The 22,224-nt window shown below is 41.7% G+C and overlaps 1 protein-coding gene across 1 annotated transcript in view; it reads left to right on the top strand.

Moving 5' to 3' along the window:
• TMEM64 (transmembrane protein 64) overlaps positions 1-19,917 on the top strand; it is a 255,840-nt gene extending 235,923 nt beyond the window's left edge. The window contains exon 3 of the mRNA XM_044065387.1: positions 19,434-19,917. Within this exon, the coding sequence (XP_043921322.1) occupies positions 19,434-19,625 (192 nt within the window). The 3' untranslated portion in view covers positions 19,626-19,917. The remainder of the gene's footprint in view (positions 1-19,433) is intronic.
• Positions 19,918-22,224: the final 2,307 nt, after the last annotated feature.

Here is a 22,224-nt window from a genome sequence, read left to right on the forward strand (position 1 = left end):
ATATTTAAAGATGTACATAGTTTTATGTCAGCGTTAAGTTAATGGGTTTTAGGGGGTTATTGGTTGTTTTTTTTTTTGTTTTGTTTTTTTTTGTGGACTTTCAATAAAACAAAAAGTTTTGTAAGATGTGACATAGGCTCAAGACGAATATGATAAGAAACATCTGTATATAAGATCAACCTGCCAAACAATGTATGCATGTAACACATAAGCTAGAACTAGACATTTTGCACATATAAGGTGAGAATAATAACTTTTTAATACAGTGCTGCTTTCTCTAATGTCTTTAAATGTCAGTGGTCTCATAGATAAATACAAAGAAAGAAAGAGTGAAGAACTGTATTAAAAATGTGCAAATAGCTATGCTCCAGGATACGCAACTGGAAAGAACTGGACGTGAAATTTATAAAGAAAAGTTTTCAAGAGGGTTATTCAGCAGAATACCTGGCATAGTGGAAAAGAAGAGTACTTGCATTAATTGCAAGAGGAGCTCCAATTGTGATACAAGAGGATAAAAAAAAGATAATGGTAGATTTATAGTACGAATGGGCTACTGGCATAGGAGGAGGATTACACTGGCATGTATTTATATTCCGCCTAAAATTGCTATAATGGAGCTTAAGAAAATGTTGGGAGAAATGATCAGCTTTCAGCAAGAAATATTACTTATAGGTGGGAACTGGAATTTGATTCACAGCAGTGAAGATGTCTTGGGGGCCCAGAAAGGAAAATATATAAGAAAGGAGGGTAGATTTTTGAAGAAATCTATGAAAGTTTTTGTTATGGAAGATGTGAATTCAGTACTAGGAATTCAGAGTGAATTTACATATTATTTCCTAAGATAAAAAACTGAGCTAGGCTAGAAAGAATTTACATTTCTTTCAAAGTCTTGATATGCACCCAATACTTATTTCATATCATGCGCCAATAATAACTAAAATGAAAACACATGATTGTGAAATAAAAATGAGACACTAGCTTTCTCTCTGTCTATTAAAAGAGAGGAATTTAAGGAATGGGAAGTGGAAATTATTCAGGAGCTATTCGAGAAGATAGAATTTATTTTTCTGAAAATATAGCTAGGGAGTGGGTTAAAATTATACTGGTGTTTAAAAATAGGGTGGAAATAAAAGAAAGGGAGGTATGGTTAAGAAGTAACAAGAATTATATAGAGGGAGTGACAAATGTTAAAGTATTTTGGAATAGGGGGAATCTCACAGAACAAGAAGAGTTGCAACTGCAGAATGCTAAACAGAAAATAATTGATTACCTTGATAATGTGCATGAGTTTTGAAAGATTGCTGTTTTTTTTTTTTTTTTTGATAACTGTAGAGCACAAAAACTTTTAGCACAACATCTAAGGCAACAGAAAGTAGAAAGGGCTATCACCAAGCTTGGAGACTGTACAACAAGGAAGATAACAAGAGATTATGTAGAGGTATTAGAGATGCGGTGGTGGTGCTGCGGTAGCGTTGTCACCTCACAGTTGGATGTTGCCCGTTCGATTCTCAGAGCGCCTTCTGTGTGGCGGCATGCGTGAATGGGCATTCCTTCGTTGAAGGTTGTGCATTAGGCCCGGCAAGCCAGCACGTAAAAATCTACTGCCAATCATTAGCGGACCGGAGCTCCACTGTGGCGACCCCTAACCGGGAAAAGCCGAAAGAGACAACATTAGAGATATTTTGGAAATTCCATGAAAGTCTGTATAAAGCAAGGAAATATGGAAATCAAGAAAAGGTACAAATGGAAATGTTTATGGAAGAATTAAATATGCCACATTAGAGGTAGATGAATCTCAATTACTAACAGTTAGCATAGGAGAAGATAAGATAAAAATGGTGATGTATAACCAATCAGAGCAAGCAGAAACCAGCAGATGGTGTTGAAACCCAAACCAGTCTCTGTACCTTAATGGTACAAATCCAACAAAACATACAGGAGTTCAAGGTAACAAGAATTTTATTACTACAAACGTTAATGGGTGCTTTCTTCCCCAAAAGATCATGGGACTTCTTCAGAGTAACACTGAAGCAAACCGCCACATTTTAAAAACCAAAAACCCACAAAAGTATATCCGAGTGGCAGGTAAAGACCAATGCCACTGGCCTTTATGGCCTTAATGATTCAGTCTCCCTTTTCTGCTTTTTAAGACTAAAGGCATTGAAATATTAACTATTGCACTTTAGATATTTATTGGTATAGCATCGGAATCTAGTACTGTGATATACGTGTTACTTAGATTGATTTAGTGGTGTATTTCTTTTTAACATAGGTCATTTATGCTTGTCTTGTCATTTTATGAATTTTACAATTGTTTTATAAGTGTGATTGTTGGGCATTAATGTGAGTTTGTACCTTATTGCACTATGTGTAATTAATTCTTTAAAAGGTGCGTTGTTCCTTTAAATATGAATAGCCCAGTAGTAACTTTTACTTTCTTGGGCTTTTTGGTTTTTAAACTGTCTTTGTTTGTTTCAGTGTTACTCCGAAGAAGTCCTCTGACCTTTTGGGGACAAAAGCACTCAGTAATGTTTGTAGTAATAAAATTCATGTGTTCTTTCACTGGAACACCTGTATGTTTTGTTGGACTTTGTACCATTATGGTACAGAGATTGGTTGGATTCCTACACCCTCTCTTCTTTTATGCTTGCTCTTTCAGATTACTAGTTTGTGGCAGAGGACTTTTCATGTATAACCCATTCACAGGAAAGTCCCCAGGAATAGGTGGTATTCCTGTGGAAGTTTGAAAGCCAGGAGGGGAAAAACTGATAAAGATATGGAAGGATTTGTTTAACAGCATTTGAAGAGGAGAGAGAAGTATCAACATCCTGGAAGAAAGTGCTGGTAGCTGTAATACCTAAGGAGGGTAAAGACCCATCCAATCCAGCTTTATACAGGCCTATTTCAATAATAAACTATGACTATCAAGTGCTTGTCTGTAATGGCTAAAAGAATGGCACAAGTGATGCCAAAACTGATAGATACAAACTACAACATTAACAGAACACTGATGATCCAGAGGGAAGCAGAATGTAAGAAAATACCACTGTTGTTGGTGGGTCTTGATGCAGAGGAAGCATTTGACAGAGTAAGCTGGGACTTTATGAGCAGGGCAGTGGAAGCATTTGTACTCCCTGATAAAATTATAAACTTTTTGGGGAGGATATATGAGGGATCTGAGGCAAAAATTAAAGTGGGTGGGTTCCTCTGTGATAATTTCTGCTTGAGCAGAGAAACCAGGCAGTTGTCCTTTTTCCCCCTTTATTTACATTATATTTAGAACCACTGGTAAAGAAAATCAGTGACTCACAAATTCAGATGTAATTGGTATGGTAGTCAAGAAAAGCTGGTTATATTTGCATTTGCAGATATTATTTTATACCCAATTAAAAACAGAAAAAGACATGTCAGTGTTGTGGAACATTTTGAGAGTTTCAGATCTTTTTGTGATACAAAATTAATGACGGTAAAACAAAGGCAATAGCTGTAAATAATGTGCCAACACACAAATTGGTTCAACAATATCCATAATTATGGAGGACTTGATAAAATTAAGTACTTAGGAATATGGATTAAAAATGATTCTGGTGTGACAGCTAAGGATATCTTGGAAGAGATTAATCAAAAGATGACACAAAAACTGAGAAACTGGGAAGCCCTGTTATATGGAAATAGTAAGATGCAAAGAGGTAAATTGTTTTTAGTCCATTTAGTCTTATACACGTCAGGCATATTTTTATCAACCAGACTAGAGGTTGTGGATATCAGTTAAGAGATGAAAGATTTTATCTGGTAGGGGAAGATGGCAAGAGTCAAGTTGGGTAAGCTGATTCTTCCTAATCGAACAAGTCTGATTGGGATTATCCGATTTTGAAGGGGTATTTCAGAGATAAACACTTAAGACTCCAATACATAACACAAGCAGAAACCTATAATTCAAAGTGGAAAGGGATTATGATGAAACAGGGTGAAGCTCAAGAAACAGGGAGAGATTGGGATTTTGTATGCAGATCATTAAGGAAAATAACAGTAATCATACAGAATATTATATTCATAAAGTAGCAGAAAGTATTCTAAGAACTAAGCCAACATGGTAATGTAGAAAGGAGATTCAGCCGGTAGGGATGCAGGCAGAAGGCAAGAGGGGGATGGAATTTATTGGACAAGGCAAAAGGAACCAAGGTATTGGGAACAAATAACTAGAGAGGGAAAGGTAATAGAATAGGAACACACCAAGGTTTTATTTGGACTGCAAATTAGAGATTGCCTATACCCTGACATCAATCCTTGATAGGAAAGGCAAAGAGACAGAAATAGGGGGTCCTAAACAAAAGACCAGCACTGGTCTTAGATGTTCTTCGTGTTTCACTGTTGCAGTCATTACATTTGGGTAATCTGGCAGGTTGCCCTCAGTCGGCCTGATTAACAAAGTCTTGGGTCCTGCGTCTGTTGCTGTCCCTTCTTCCATGACGTCAGGTCATCAGGGGTATAAAACATGCAGCCGACGCCATTACATCAGTCTTTCTTGCCACGCATTGCCAGAAGCAGAAGCCGTTCACAAGCGCCGGTCGGCCGACTCCTGAAATTTTAATTTTCGAGTTTCAGAACCGAAGTCTTCAACTAAAAAGCTAAGTACCCCGTTGGGGAAAGTTTTTCTTGCTCCTTACCGATGTCAGAAAAAGTTAATTGCATTACTTGTGGGAAGCAAATACCTCATAAGGATTTTCATTTGTACTGTATTCCTTGCCTAGGCCCTGACCACAACGTGCCTTGCTGTCGGTTTTGTGCTAAATTTAATCAACGCACTATTAAACGTCTGTATATTTTTGCTTCTAAATATTTTGGCTCACGATTTAACTATCCAGAAATGTCGTCAGTTAGCAATCCGACTACCGGAATCCCTAAAAAGCGCAAAGAAAAAGACAGAGACAGGCCATCAAGGTCCAAAACTGACTACAACGCGTCTCCTAAGCCAGTCGCCAGTTCGCCGGTACTCAGTGAAGCGCTTTTGCAGCCCCTGATACCCGCTACTTCTGATTTGCAGGCCTCTACTGAAACCCATTCGGAGTGCGGTATGCTGCGAGATGATTCAATTATGGAACCTGTGGATGTCTCTACCTTGGATGGGTCCGGAGCCACTGTGCAGGCACTGGCTTCTGAGGGTGTTTTCAGGCCTACAGATTTGTATATTAGACTGACGCCATCTTCAAAACTAAGGCCAAAATCAAAATCTGTGTCTAAAAAACTGACGCCTGGGCCACATGTGCAGGCTCCTATGCCTAAAAAACAGATGATCAAAATGGCTGAAGATTTAATTACTCTGGCGTAGCCACCCCCCCCCCCCCTTCTAAAAGGCCTAGGCAGGACATTGATTATGAATCTTCTGAACGGGATTCTATTTCTTCTGACTCTTCTAGTGAACAGGATTTGTCTATACAAACTTATGAGGACTCTGATACAGAAGATACCTTTCCTTCTGCTTCTCCCCCTGAGGATTTTTCATTTGGGGAAACTTTACATACTTTAAGGGAACATTTCCACTGGGAAAGTCAGGATTTCCCTGAATCTAAAAAGAGACTTGGGGATTTTCTTCTTCTTCCTCAGCATAGGCCTTTGGCTATACCTCCTGTTTTAGACATTGTTGATTATGTTTTTTCAGAATCTAGTATGGCTCCTGATTCTTTGCCTCCGGCTACTTGTAAGCCAGACAGATACTACAGGGTTCCTGGCTCCCACAAATTCCTTTTCAAAAATCCTGTTGCAGATCCTGAAACCATTTCTCGGGATCCCAAGGGCATTAAGGCCTCTACTGCTAAAAATCCTACCCCTTCTGATAGAGATTCCAGGGCGCTGGATAGATGGGGTAAGAAGGTTTACACTTCTGCAACCTTGGCAATCAGGGCTTTAAACTGTCAATTTCATATGCTTAAATATCAACAGCATATCATAGGTTCATAGGTTCGCACTAGGCCATCTGCCCCAGGGCATCCACAAGCCCAGCCAGAGTGTATGTGGCTCACACCACCCCTTAGGATGAGAATAATACGCCCTTTCAGGGTTTAGTTTACTATGCCTCTGTCTAGTAGTGACACAGAGATGACCCCCGGGGTAAACCTACGATCTCCCATCCACTCGTAGAGATTTCTCTTGAATAGAGTCAGTGAGGGGCTCTGCCTAACATAGACTGGGATTCTGTTCCAGAGTGTAGGGAGCCTCTGGGTTATGAATCTGTCCCTCCAGCACGTTCTATTTATTTCTGTGTTGAGGTTTAAGTCACTTGTTCTCATGGCTCTGATGGATTTGGATTTTCTGAGGTGGAGCATGTCCATTAATTCAGGATTGGATGGCCGTGTACGTCAGGCACAGATCACCTCTTAGTAGGCAGTATGCGACTGAATAGAGCTGGAGTTTTTTCAGTCGGGCAGCATATGACATATGTTTAAGACCCTTTATCCTCTTGGTGAGGAACTTTTGGGGTCTTTCCAACTGCTGCAGGTGTCGGGTGAGATGCATCCCAAATGGGGCATTGTACTCAATCATTGGCCTCATATGAGAAGAGTACAGGGGCACCATGACCTCTCTTGATCTAGATGTGAAATCCTTCATGATAAGGTGGGCAATATAGAAGGTCTTCCTAACCACTTTGGCAATGTGAATGTCAAATGAGAGGTTACTGTCAACCTGGGTCCCTAGGTCCCTGATTACCTCTTCCGTAATTAATGGATTACCGCCTATGTGGTAATTTGTCAGTACCTTGTTTTTCCCAAAGGGTATGACTATACATTTTTTGGCGTTCAGCTTAAGGCCATGGCTCTGGCACCAATTCTCCATTTCTATGAGGCCTCTCTGAAGGATGTTTGTGACGGCTGGAGTATCAATTATGGTGCCCAGTTTGCAGTCATCTGCGAACTTTGTCAGCCACAATCCTCCTATGTTTGCCTGTACCTCGGAAAAATAAATGCCGAACAAGAGGGGTCCCAGGACTGAGCCCTGTGGGACACCGCTTGTGACTGGCTTAGAGTCTGACATAGCTCCAGCAACTCTGACCCTGTGGGTTCTGTCCTTGAGCCAGTTTGCAACCCATCTTGTGACATATGGGTTTACATTTAAGCTGGTGAGTTTGTCTATGATGCCCGAGTGGGGTATTGTGTCAGGCTTTTGCAAGGTCAAGGTAGGCTGTGTGAACTGCCTTACCCTCATCAATGGCCTTAGTGACTGTTTCAAAAAAGTCGACCAAGTTCAAAAGGCAGGATCTGCCCTTGACAAAGCCAAATTGGGTAGGATCCAATGACTGTAGGTCCCCAATGTCTTTATTTATGAGTTCCATAATGATCCTCTCCATAGCTTTGCAGACCAGGCTCGTCAAGCTTATGGGGCGGTAATTTCCAGGGTCCGTAGAAGCACTGCCTTTGTGAAGTGGGACCACTGTTGCCGTACGCCACTCTTTGGGTACGTATCCTGTAGTAAGGCTAAGATTAAACAGCAGCCTTATGTGTGGGTTTAGTTCCTCTTGGAGTTCATGTAGCACACAACCCGGGACACCATCCGGTCCCATTGATACTGTATTTTTAGCTTTAGAGAGGGTGGCTCTCACTTGGGCATCTGAAATGTTAGGGAGGCTACACTCTGCTGGGATAGTTATTTCTCCTTTTGGGGGGGAGGAGAAATTTGCACTGAACCTGTCTGCCAGAATGTTGGCAATGTCAGTGGGTTCAGTGTATTTTGTGTCATTTTGGACTAACTCTGAGCATATCTGGGAGTTTCCACCCAGGTTTCTAACATAGCTAAAGAAGGCCTTGTGATTGTCTTTTGTGTCTTTTGCGATTTTTCTCTCAAAGTTGGCCTTGGATGATTTTATGAGTGATCAGAGATGCCTTCCCTTTTAGGGATTTTGCTCTGTCATGTAGTAGCTTCCTCCTCCTGTTGTAAAGTTTGTTTATGGCTGGGGTCCACCAGACTGGGCGCCTTCCTTTGGGGGAATGGGTCTTGGTTTTATTTGGGATTGCATGATCCATGCATTCTTGAAGGTGCCCATAGAAGGCATTTGCAAAGGATTCAGCAGTGTGGGTTGTGGTTTCCACTGGCCCAGGGGCCTTGAAAGATACCACTTCAGTCTTAAGAAGTGTGAAGTTTGCTTTTAAGAAGTTCTTCACTGTGGTCTTTTGTGCAGGGGGTGGGGGCGGGATGTGGATTTCCAGTGAGATTAATTTATGGTCTGATCTTACCAAAGAGGGATGTACTTCCGGTGTGGAGCATTTTGTCGCATGTTTGTGATGATCAGGTCTAGTATATTGTCTCCTCTTGTGGGAATGGTGACTAGTTGTTCCATTGCATTTGAGTTTATGAATTCTAGGAACCTTTGGGCTAGGGTGTTGGGGCTTGAGTAATGTTCCCAGTCCATGTTTGGGTAGTTGAAGTCTCCCAAAATGATGGTATTTGGAGAGACAGTCATACTGTCCAGTGTCTTCAGGAAGGCTGTGTGGGGTTCCTGAGTTTGAGAGGGTGGTCTGTAGCATACTACAAACTGTAAGGCAGTTTTGCCTATGGTTAGTTGCACCTGGATTATCTCAGATGCTTTGTGCGTTGCCACTAACCTGGAGGTGTGGGTATCTTTGATGAAAATGGATACTCCCCCTCCTTTTGTGGTTCGGCCCAAGTTTTGGGGCCGGAAAGCATGATATGAGGTAAAACCTGATAGTGCTGGGGTGCTCTCAGGAGCCTTGAACCAGGTTTCAGTCACTGCACAGACATTGATGTTCTCCATACTGAGGAGGGCTTCGAGGGCGTGCATCTTGAGGTTTAGACTTCTGGCATTGAGCAGCATTACCCTTAGTTTTTTTCCACTTGTGTTTTCTAGGGAGGTAGGTTTGTCATTTGAGCCTTACCTAAAAAAGGCACTATGGGGGTGGCAAGAGCCTTGGCCAATATCCGGAAGCTCAGAGGTGACAGGTGCAAGCCATCCCTTGCAAAGCAGCGTGGCTTGTCAAGCATGTCATCCCAAGCAGACAGACACTGGATCCCCTTAGAATGACACCAGCAATTAAGCCAATTGTTAAAACTGATCACTTTGTCTTTGTACTGTGGCATCATTCTTGGTGAGGGTAAGATGCTGCTCAGGGTCAGGGTCATACCGGCCTGGGCTACATAATCAGAGAGCTCCTCTGTCTCTTTTCATGTAGTCCAGGGAGGTCCGTCTCAGGTCGTTCACACCGGCATGTACAATGACTGAGTTATATTTGTACTTGCTGTGGAGTGACCTGAGTGCTTGTGTTATGTGGCGGATTCTAGCTCCCGACAGGCAACGTACTGTGACCCTCTCCTTGTTCAGTCTGGTGAGCGGGTCGTCAGTGTGCCTGACTATGGAGTCACCTATTACAAGTGTGTCTGGCATGTTGTTTGGCCTTAAGGGCTGTGACTGTTTAGCACACTGACTTTGTGAACTATGTGTTGCATGTGCTATGTCTTGAGGTGGTGGTTGCTTGGGTGTCTGCTTTGGAGGCCTCTGTTGTTTTGGTAGATTTTTAATCAGCGCCTCCGAGTATGTTTTGTGTGTTTATGTGTTTGGTTTGCAGTTGTGATAGTTCTATGTGAGACTGGGTTTGTGGTGTGCGTGGTTACCTTCTCCTCCTGACTGGTCTTGCCAGTACTGAATTGAGAGAGCTCAGCCTCCAGTTTGGCTATATAGTTGCATCTCTCGCATATATTTGTATTTGTTGGGAGGAGGAGAGGGTTGTCTGTGTACATGAGGCAATTGTAACATTGCCTCAAGATTCCCAAATTCACCAGCTGAACAGGAGAGGACGCCAGCAACTGACCCTTCGACATGCTAGAAATAGTGAAAAAGATTGCTGTGTAACTGAGTCAGAAAGGACCTATAGGGAAATGGGTACTCAACAGAATTTAGGTGAATGAAGTACTTTCGTTTGTTTAAGAGTGCTTTACTTGTTTACAAAATGCTTTAGGGAGCAAGTGCTGAGCTTTTCAGATAGAGTATAGGCTGTTTAGATTGCAAGTAGAACAGTTCTAAGGGAAAAATTGAAGAGCAGACTTGGCGGAGCCAGAAAAAGTTTAACCTTGTTTAACCGGCACTGCGCTTATGCACAAATCACAAGAAGGCCGTGCAAACGCGGATTTTAAGCAGTGAACTACAAAAGAGCTAGGAATGGTCCCAAACAACCAATTACTAACAGCTTCTTGTGCTGAGGTCACTTCCCCCAAGGACAGGTAGGCTGCTCAAGGCTCCCCACTCCCACTGGTGAGCAAAGAAACTTCCTTCTATCCAAGTAAGGTAATGGACAACACAGGAACTACACCACAGCCCAGAATACAGCAATGCATGTATACTAGTCTAAACTAGTCGAGAAAGGCGGGAAAACAAGGATTATTTTTTTGTTTTTTTGGGGTTTTTTTTGCAGAAATACACACAAAATGCAGAGACAGTGATAAATTAGTTACACAGGCTAGCACACTTTAGTGGGCAGCCTCCACAGTTGAGTTAAACAAACAAACAAGCAAACTTTCGACTAAATTTGACTAAATGTAACTTTAAGTGCAGATTTTAAAATAAATGCAGTAATCAGTAAAAAAAACAGTTCAGGCTAGTTCAAAGTAGGCAGCAGAAGCTATTTTCAGTGAAAAAAAAGCAAAGATACTTAAATCCAGAAGGTAGTCGCTTTTTCGAGTTCCTTGCTGCTAGGACCACTCTGTAAACCCACGTGGAGCTTGTCATGGGACTACTTAAACAGAAAATGGTTAATTTCTGACAGTGTGGAAAATAAAGATTTACAGGATTATTGCATTCAGCTGAACAAGTTGGAAAACATACTTTGCAATGTGGTTTTGATTCTTTAGAGACCTCTTGCAGGGCTGCTGTAACTGGGTCTCTGTTAAGAAGGCATGCTTGGCTCAAAGAGCAAACTTTGCCTGATCATTGATGCTCCTTTACAACAGGACCGTCTCTTTGGTAATAAGGCTGAAGAAGTTTTAAAAAAGATGGAAGATGAAGCTAAATCTATGCAAACTGTGAAAGATGTTTTACAAGTGCAACCTCCAAGATTTAGTAGGCACTGGCCTACTAAGAACTGGTCCTTTCCAGTTCCTTCGAGAGACACTCAAGTCAAACCCAGACATTCCAAAGGCTCCAGGTTTCAGTCACAAGGGAATTTAGAACAAAACAATGGGGTGCCTCCTCCTCCAAATCTGGAAACAACAAGGCACCTCCCTATGGTAAGCAGTCTCAATGACTTCCCTTTACACTTACCAAGCACTTACCTTTTGGCCGCCCCTTTAGGGGGAAACTGGCACTTCATGCAGGAAACTGGCAACTTATAACCCAGGACAAATGGGTTTTAAATATAGTATCCCAGGGATACAGATTTCATTTCCACATGTTGCCAATCCCAAGCGGATGGCCAGACCTGCTCCCAAATCAGTGGGCAGAGGCCCAGAAACAAGTACAGTCCCTCATGAACATGGGGGCTATTCAACCGGTTCCAGAAGAGGAAAAGGGACAAGGTTTCTATTCAAGACTTTTCCTGGTACCCAGAAAAGACAAATCATGGCATCCAATTCTGGACTTGTCTACTCTAAACACATCTCTGGACATTCCAAAATTCAAGATGCTGACTCTTCAACAGTTACTTCCTATGCTAGGCAAAGATGCCTGATTGGTAACTCTAGACTTAAAAGAGGCTTACCTGCATGTCCCAATCAGGGAATCTTGCAGAAGATACCTCTGCTTCAAAGCAGGCTACTTGCATTACCAGTTCTCTGCACTGCCCTTTGGCTTATCTACTGCACCCAGGGTCTTCGCAAAATGCCTGGTTCCAGTAATTGCATTTTGCAGACAAAGTAATATTCAAATATATCCATAGCTGAACAATTGTCTAATTCAGGCAGAAAACAGGGGCATTCTTCTAAAACATCTGGCGTTTGTAAGAAGGGTTCTAACTTGTCTAGGCTACACTATAAATGAAAACAAGTCACAACCGGTACCCTCTCAAACAAATTACATTCCTGGGTGCAAGCTTGAATACAACTGCCCAGATGGCTTACCGTACACCAGCAAAGCAACTTCATTTGGTAACTTACTTCAAACAGGTGGCCACAAAAACCCTGCTATCTGCAAGGCAAATTCTGCAAGCCGTGGGGTTCATGGCCTCCTGCATTCTTCTAATTCTATATGCAAGACTGCATATGAGGAAACTTCAGTGGTACTTAAAAAGTTTATGGAGTCAACACAGTCATAGCCTGGAAACAATGATTCCTGTCATACCTTGCCTGCAACTCGAGTTCCTATGGTGGGCAGAGGCCTGCCACCAAAACAAGGGACTGCCATTCACTCCACCCCCTGCCACCCAAACTCTAACTGCAGACGTATCAGACTATACTTGGGGGGGGGGGGGCTCATCTGGCAGTGAAGTGCATTCAGGGCAAATGGAGCCCAAATCAAATGCACCTTCATATCAATCAAAAAGAGATGCTAACTTTACAGAATGCACTGACAGCCTTCAAGGACTACCTTCATCCAGGACAATTAATGATAAAGACAGATAACACTACAGTTATGTGGTACATAAACAAGCAAGGGGGTACACACTCTTACCCCCTTTGCAGACTAGCCATGGCATTGTGGAACACGTCCTTGACCTATCAAATACAGCTACAAGCTCAATTCCTACCAGGAAAGCTGAATACTCTGGCAGTCGAACTAAGCAGAAATCTCATGGACCCACACAAATGGAAACTGGAACCGTGGACTTTCAGCATTTTGACACGCAAATGGGGGAGGTCCAGAAATAGATCTTTTTGCCTCACCCCAAAACTATCAGTTGGACAAATTCTGCACAAGAATTCATCAGAAAAAAGCCTGGAAAGTGGATGCTTTATCATTCAGCTGGAGAAAAACATCAGTCTATGCCTTTCCCACTCTGCCTCTGCTCTCCAAAGTTCTACTAAAAGTCAAACAGGACAAACCAAAAATGATTTTGATTACTCCAGACTGGCCTTGCCAACACTGGTACCCACTCCTGCGCAATGTGTCACACCTTCCACCGTGGCATCTGCCTCAGACGCCTTACTTACTGTCTCAGCAGAAAAAAATTCTGCACACTCAGCTCCAAACTTTGAACCTTGCAGCGTGGCTAATCACCTAAATTCACCCTTAGCATCCCTCAGCAAACCTGTGATGGATGTCCTTTTGGAGGCAAGAAGGCCTAGTACTGGAAAATCTTATGCTGATAAATGGAAAAGATTCTGTGCCTGGAATCAATCACAAAGAATGAGCACAGCAGTGCCCCGTTTACCTCAGATTTTACAATATTTAACTGAGATGCTTCACAAGGGTCTGTTTTTTTTTTTCCCCTCCATTAAAATCCGTGCCTCGGCCATTTCATATCATTGTAACATGGAGCCTCTCCTCTTCTCTCATCCACTGCTAAAGCAGTACCTCAGAGGGGCCAAAAACTTCAGACCACCCAGGAGAGCTGCAACCCCTGCCTGGGACTTTAACTTTGTGTTGGAGAAACTCATTCTACCTCCTTTCGAGCCAGCTGCTACTGCAGACTTAAAATTTCTCTCTTGGAAAACAGCCTTCCTTCTAGCAGTCACTTCAGCTAGAAGGATATCTGAGTTACAGGCCCTTATGGTAGTGGAGCCTTTCATCATTTTTCATGCGGACAGGGTGTCTCAGGACCAGTCCAGCTTTCATGCCTAAGGTGGTATCCAGTGTGGCTCCTAATCAAACCATTCATTTGCCAACTTTCTTTCCCAATCCACACAACAAAGGGGAACAAATTCTACATTCATTGGATGTGCACAGACGGCTTGGAACCATTGCTGGTAGCATTTGCTACAGGGGCAGAGGGAAAGGCTCTTTCAAAACAAACCATTTCTAAATGGATAAGCCATTGCATTAATTTCTGCTATAAGCACCATGGAAAACCTATCCCCCAGGGGATCAGATCTCATTCCACCAAGGCTGCATCTACCTCTGCAGCTTTTCTCAGAGGTGTTCCTACCAGGGATATTCTAGAAGCTGATACCTGGAGTTAAGTTCATTCTTTCATCAAGCATTATCATTTAACAATTTTCTCTAAATCCAGAGCTGGCTTTGCCACTGCTGTCTTGCAGGATCTTATAGCTGGTCCTAATGCTGTATAAATCCATCCTCCCAACCATGGCTTTGGGAATCTACCCAAATGTAATGAATGCAACAGTGAAACACAAAGAACATAGTACAGTTGTGTACACTTACCATAAATGTAGATTTTCGAGTGTATTCACTGTTGCAGTCCTGGTTACCATCCCTCCAGCCCCCTGTTTTTCTCTGACTATACCTCTACTTTCTGTGACTATGTTTAAAAGCCTTTTTGGTGTATTTGCTTTTGGTTGGAGGTATATTTTTGTCTTTTAAAATTTTATTTTGCTCCCCATTCGGGGGGCATCTGACATCTGGGGCAAGAAAAACTGAGGTAATGACGTCGGCTGCATGTTTTATACCCCTGACGACCTGACATCATGGAAGAAGGGACAGTAACTGACACAGGACCCAAGACTTAGGTGGCCAACCTGCCAGCAGATTACCCAAATGTAATGACTGCAACAGTGAATACACTCGAACATCTACATTTATGGTAAGTGTACACAACTGTACTTTCCAGTGCGTCATCCTGGCAAACCAGTCTGAAGGTGAGCCTGTCCTTAATGAATATAGACACTCTACCCCCCTTAGTCTTCTCAACCTTATTTTGGGGTCAGAATTTGTGGAATGAGGTATTGCCTGGTAAGGCAGGGATAGTCTCCGCAGCCCTGAACCAAGTTTCCTTGACCGCACAGACATTGGCATCTTCCAGTGCATGGAGAGCCTCAAGCAAGTCGATTTTCAGGTTAAGGCTCCTAGCATTAAGCAGCATGACCTTCAGTTTGCTTTTTGACAGATCTTTTATGTTGGAAGTTTTGTCTTTGGGACATTGCCTAGAAAGGCACAATGGGGGAGGCGAGAGCCTTGGCCAGGATCTGGAAGCCCAGTGGTGACAGGTGAAGGCATCTCTAGCAAAGCATCAAGGCTGGCCGACCATGTCATCCCAGGCAGACAGATGCTGGATCCCCTTGGAATGACACCAGAAACTAAGCCAGTTGTTGAAGTCAATTATTTTTTGTTGGTATTGTGGTATCATTCTTGGTAAAGGTAGGATGCTGCTTAGGGCTAGGGTCATACCTGTGTGGAACGCATTCTCTGAGTTTGATCATGTCTCTTCATATAGTCCAGGGAGATACGTCTCAAGTCATTCACACCAATATGGACAATGACAGAATCATACTTGTACTTGTTGTGGAGAGACTTAAGTGCGTGCGTGATGTGGCGGATTCTGGCACTAGACAGACAACTGACTATGACCGTCTCCTTGTCAGGCCTGGTGAGGGGGACATTGGTGTGTCTTGCAGTTGAGTCACCAATGACTAGTGTGTTTGGTTTATTATTATGTCTTGTGGGCTGTGATGGTTTATTGTTTTGCCTTATGGGCTGTGTTTGTGAGACACTGTTGTGTTGTCTGCTGTGCGTGATCTGTTTGGTGTTTTGTGTGGAATGTTTGTGAATATGTTTTGGAGGTCTCTGCTGTTTAGTTAAGTTTTTATTGAGGACCTTTGCTTAGATGTGTGTGTGTGTGTGTGTGTGTGTGTGTGTGTGTGTGTGTGTGTGTGTGTGTGTGTGTGTGTGTGTGATGTGAATGGTGTGGTGTTTGTGCTGGCAATCTCTTCTTTGTTAGGAGTACTGACTGTGGCGCGAGAGAGCATGGACTCCAAGTTATTGATGTACATGCATTTCTCGCAGAAAGAATTATGTGCTAGGAGAAGAGCATTGTCCGTAAACATGACACAGTTGCTACACTGTCTCAGTATGCCCATGTCGACCAGGTTGGCAGGAGGAAACTGATAGGAATTGTCCAGACACAGTGTTCCGACTGCTTGGGTGGACTTACGGAGAGAGTGTTTTAATAAGGGTTTGTCCACAAGAGTGTAGACTGCAATAACCTTCTTAAATGTGAAGTAGCTGGTCTTAAGCACAAGTGCTAAAACCAAAGCTAAGATGCTTAGAATAACAGATAAAATTAATCAGGCTACTAACCAGCAGTAGTAAATGCAGCAGAATAAAAGCACTTGAACACTTAAAAGAGCACACGGTAAAAATAAGGTAAAATATAAACACAATTACAGTAAAAGCAGCTGAATAAAGTGTGTAACTTTTTTTTAAGTGGAGAGGGAAAAAACAGAAAATAGTTCAAGGTTAGGGAACTAAGGGGGGTTGGCATTCCCAAATGCGCTCTCTCTCTCTCTCTCTCTCTCTCTCTGCTCAGTACACTGAGCTGATGAGATAGGACAGGGAGGAGTGCCCAAAGTCAAAGAAGCAAGGGGGTAGTCCTACCCAAATGAACTCACTGCACTAGGTTGAGTAATCAAATGAGATTGGACTGGGAGGAGTGACCAAAATCAGATTTACAGCTGGGGTGGGCAATTCCAAAGCCACCAAGTTTAATACTACAACACCACTTGGGAGGAAGGGTGGGAAAAACAAACAGTGCAGACACCAAAGGACAGAAACAATAAAGCAAATATATACATACAGTACAGTGCAAATTGAGCTGCAAAAAATTGTACTTATCAGTTTTGATATATCAGATGGTAATAGAATCCAACACAGCCAGGAATTTTAGCTCTTCTATATCAGCTCTGTACAAATTCACAGAAATGAATGAAGGATGGTATTCAACTGAACCCAGTTGGACAAGGTGTAACTTGTAAGTCTGGCTGTTCTTCAAGCTACCTGCTGGCAGGATATCCCATAGATGAGGACTGCAATAGTTAATGTAATTGAGCATCTGCAGTTGTAGTAAATGCTTAATACAACTGTCCTTTCTTAAACTAGTCCACTTGTCTCTATGTTTTATTTGAGAATGCCAAATCCATTGGGTGAAAAAGGCCTCCTTTTCTTTCTTGTGCATTACCAGCTATGTTTTACCTCAACTAGATGCTTAAGGATGTATTGTCTCTTTTGCTCCAGAGAACTCTTACCCAGCAAAGTAGGAGGGCATGATGGGCATCACAGAGACGTTTCCTGTTTGATCTCTGCAATCCAGTATAGTTCCCAGAGACCCTGTCACCTTTCTATCATAATGCCTTTTGGAGGAGCCCAAGGCATTAGATATGCTGGGCAGCAGTGTGTTCTTATCTGCCACCTCGAGTCCGGTCCCACTTAGTTTCTCTTGAGCTCGATTTACTAGATGTGACTGTCAGAACTTCCTGATTTTGGGGTTAAGAAGTCTTTGTTAAAAAACATTAAAACAGCATAATCATCTGTGCACCATGTGGGGTGCATTTTTGCTTGATGGCATTACTGAAGGGGTTCTGTTCTAAAGATTAATTGAAGTAGGTCATTCCAGATGCCATGTTGCAGGAAGTATTTTTCTTTGGGCTCTGCAGAAAGTTAATGACACTGGCAATAGAAGAAGATGAAAAAAAACTGTATTTAACACAACAAGTGTTCTCTGGCACACCTTCTTCCCCCAGCCCCCTTTTATAAAGTCTGGCAATTTCCCAAATAAGCCCATTCATAAAATGAGACAGGCTGCCAAGATGCAGTAGATCATCCTACCTTCACCTTTTTCTCTTGCCATTCCTCCCAGGAAGTAATGGTACAGCAATCCTGGCTACTTCCCAAGACTGCACATGGGAGGCAGGGCCTCTATTTTTTTTGTAGCCTGGAGATCAGTGACTGTATTGGTGGGTTTCTGGACATGGTCACAAGCCTCTGTATTTTGAAGCTCTTATGTTCTTCCACATTAAGACCTTCCATCAAAACTCCAGATCATCTCCATGGAACTTTTGAAACAAAGTATGTTCTTCACTGGAGAGGCTCATAAAGTTGTACAAGCTGTTCCTTTGTGAGAAGGAGTAACTTCATTCTGTGCACATGTCTTCCTTGTACCAAAGAGGACTATGAAGGTTCCTTCCCATCGTAGACCTCACAGATTTCAACAAGTACATGCACCTCTTATCCTACCCAATCTTCTACAGGGAATCCTGGATGGTATATGTGCCCTTTGTCACAATATATGGGGTCATCACAGAAGGCTACTTTGAGACTGGCTGGCACATTTTTAGACATATTGCTGCCACTGTCTGTCTTCTGCATGAGTCTTTTACTGAAGTCCTCTCCATAGTGTCAGAGGTCTTGCAGTAGAAAGGCCTCCTAAGATTATCATTATTGGTGATCCTGATGTCTCTGACACTGGACTACCTGGTTGATACCTTTCCTTGGGTCCTCTTTTGGTTGCAGTTCCTGAAGATCACCATAAACAGGAGAAGTCTTTTCTTGTTCCAGTACAGATTTTCTTCATTAAGACCGAGCTGAATGCTGTTCATCCTCAGTTGTGGCGTGGGCCTAGCAACTCAGAACCATGGCTTTTCTGCAGGAGGTTGCAGAGGTAAGTGGAAACTCTGTTTTGCCATTTAAACATATGGCAGCCACAGTGTATACATTCTCACACACCTGGCCACCAGAATCAAAGGCCAATTTTGCTGCTTGGACCACGATTCCTGATGTTAAGCCTCATGTGTCATTTCATTTATTTAAGACTTAACCTTCCGAGCCACTTTCTTAAAAGCTTTTCTTTGGCTGCTGCTTCATTAGAATCGTTTTAGAATTAATTGAGATCCATCCCAGCTGTTAATTACTCAAGAACGTCAGAGTAGGCCATTAATAACACTTCTGAAATGTCTCTATGTTGTATGTGGTTATTACCCTCCCTCTGTTCCCTCTGTGTGGAAGGCATTTCCACTTCACTGGCTGGATTTCCCTATTACTTGTGCAAAGATATATCATTCTGTATTCTTTTTTTGCCATGGGGCAAGCTGGGAAGCACAGTCCGCCTCCTGTTCCAAAGCTTAACAGAACATTCAAGGAGGCGTAAGGAATGCAAAGACTTTGTGTTGAAATCCAGATCTCTTAAGGGGAAATCTCAATAGACATGCTGTGTTTGTCAGCTATCACAGAAGGGAAAGTAGAGCGTGATCTTCAAGGTGGTGCGACAGCTCTATAGCACAAGTATAGGTTAGGATTTAGAAAAGTAACTGTGGCTGAATTCTTTCTTGGTTTTCAGTTTTTTTTTACCACACAAATTCACACTATAATAAGTGCATGTGCCAAATATAGAATGATTGTGTAGTTAAATTCTCATCCAAAAAAATATGCATTTAATGTAACTGGTAAGAACAATTATTCCTTTTCTACTAATACTTTCAACTGTTTATTTGTAGTTGCATTGCATCCTTGTTTTTCTTCCCGAATTTAGAAATTGCAAGTTGCGTGCCACTTTTGAAGATAATCTTGAGAATTCCCATGCCTTGGTTTCACCACTCTTTGTCTGTTTTTACAGATTGTCATAAGTATTGGCTTGATGTTTTATGTTGTTCACCGAGCCCAGATTGAACTGAATGCTGCCATTGTGGCTTGCCAAATGGAACTAAAGACAACACTTGTTAAAGGGAACCAGCCAGCTGTTAATGGTTCAACTTTTTGCAGCAAGAGGACATCCGCATTTTCCAGTGGAGGTGTTAATGTAGTATGATTCTTCTGCAAGAATTAATTTAAGGTTGTTCTAAACCTGTATGTGAATGCCAGTTTACCTGATATCATGATCTTAATAAAAGACTGTATCTAGTATATGTCATATGGATTGGCCTTTAAGCAATTCAGTATTTTAGCATTTATTTTGCTTTTATTGGCATTATTTTAAATGTCTTGATACAATTTCATTTCACAACTGGTTCATTAACTTCTGATGCATGTCTGAGTCCCTGATGTTTATGTAATATTTATTGTTAATGGAGACTTCATTAAAAGAAGGTAAGGCCCTCCCATTTTGAGTAACAAAATTAAATATTTATTTATCGGAACTTGCACAACATCATATACTCTGCCTTATCTTAATAGTATGTGGGAATGATGTGCATTCATGCAACACAGAAGAGATACAAATACTTTGGCAAACTTGTGTCTTAATCAGGTTGAGTTTATTTTATGGTAGTCTGACATACCCATGAACCTTCTCTGCTTCAGATCACATGTAATTTGATTCTTATGGATGTTTTACCCTGCTGGTCAGGACCAGCTTCCAGCTTAACTGCAGACTGGGGCACTTGGGAGTCTGTTGGTCAGGCAGCTGCCATGTCTGCCCATGGAAGGTTGTGGCGGTTTCAGTGTTTGGTAACTCTCTGCATGCTAATGTTGTAGTACAGAAACATGAGTTATGGTTATTGGGGGTAGATGTGCTGTGTAATCAAGATTGGGCACACTTCCAGGCTTAGCCACTCAGTCTGCTAGCTGCCACTGCCTGCTCTGGTCCTTTTCCATAGCTAAAATTTGTGTCCTAACCATGGCAGTGCATTGCTCTTTGTCTCTCCCCACTAAGAAAGGCAAAGATTCTTGACTTCATTTCACCTTTCCCCACCCCTATCATCTTTAACAGGTGGCCCAAGCCTGCAGTCAAACTCTGGTCACCTGGGTCATAGGGCTTTTTATCCCTCTATGCCAGTGGAGCTGGCTAAAAAATATTCTTATTTCCAGAGTATTTTGGTTAAAACTGCATGCTTAATGAGCTAATCTCTATTAGAGCCCAGATATCTGTGTGTGTGTGTGAGTGGCATTTTTAGCTCTTTATATTTACACAGGGTAGGATATCATATCCTCCAGCAGTTCAGTAGATGTCAAGTCTGACATCTGTGCTAAAAAGTCAAAAGTAGCAGCAAATTCTTTATTCAAGGGCTTTAATAACTAGATTGAGTTATTGTACGTGTCAATCGAGTTATTTTCAAAACTTAGCTGTTCACTGAGTAGAAACTCTCTGCATTTTGTGTGTTAGTGTGCATACTTCTTAGCAAGTGTGCATGCACAGAAATTTGTTTTCTGTCACAGGAAAAGTTTAGACCATAATCACATAAAGAAAATAGCCAAACTGAAACTCATAAACTGTTTAGAAAACACTAGAGTATTTTGCTGTGATGTAATACAATTCTGGTAAAGTTGATTGCATCATGTATAGATTTAAAAACTAACTCTTCTGTGACATTTAATACGCCTTCCTTATGTTCTGCTTGTACTGGTATTTTTGTTAGATGTTGCATAGTAAATGCCACATTAGGAAGTCTGAATCTGTGACCAGAATATGAAGAAGAATGAAGTTACACACCCATCGTCACTCAGTCTGAACATGAATGAACTATGCTTATTTTGTTCACCGCTTGTTGAAGAATCATTTTCATAAATGTTAATGGACTTGTACACTTTCCAAACAAAAGTGATCATTTGTCAGTCAGTTCAGCACTATTTTTGACGTGTAGCTGTCTTTTTGGACACTTCATACTTGGATGAAATGTCATTCAGTAAAGCTGCTTTACTATTTTTCTTCAGGTTTTGTGGAGCGCTACTTTCACCTAACAAAAGTAATGTGATCTGGAAAATGCTGTTTATGAACCATTGGAAAAAATGTGGAGCAATTCATTAGTAACCATAAGTTTTTTTTTTTGTTCGTTTGTTTTTTTAAGTGCAAAAACATCAAACTTTTTGCCAGTGAACAAGTGCCAATGTTGTTTACAGTAGAGGGCCAATTATCTGAACGCAGCCTTCCAATATTTTGGGTAGGAAAAATTGTAAAGTCAGAATATGTAAACGTTGTATGTATTCGCTTGTGTGTGTTTTTTGAGCTTGTACTACAATAATTTGTATTGTTTTTCTTGTTTATGTTCATCAAAAACATTTTTAGAAGTTTTTTTATCCATTTCCAGTTATATGTTTGATTATCTGAACAGTCTGATTATCCGAAATATCCTAGGTCCCACTTAGTTCAGATAATCGATTGTCTACTGTATACTTAAGCACTGTCAAATACCCACTTATATTAGATCCTGGGGATTTTATGTCCTGCCCCAGATCCATATTACTTGACTTCCTACAGCCACAGGCATTATCCAGGTTGTATTTTCAGAAGGCTTAACCAGTACCAACCACCAATGTTGTGAGAGTAGTGAAGGCAGGGTATATGAGAGTCGTTCCTATACACTCTGTCCAGCTTTTTCTGTTCCCCGCAGTTCACAGCTAGTAGTGTCTTAATTCACCATATCTCTGGTATGTAAAGGTTGTGACATAAGTTTCAAGGATTCATTTTGATG

This window comes from Protopterus annectens, chromosome 3.part0 (assembly GCF_019279795.1).
Source record: "Protopterus annectens isolate FY-2018-M chromosome 3.part0, PAN1.0, whole genome shotgun sequence".
Taxonomy (NCBI): Eukaryota; Metazoa; Chordata; order Ceratodontiformes; family Protopteridae; genus Protopterus; species Protopterus annectens.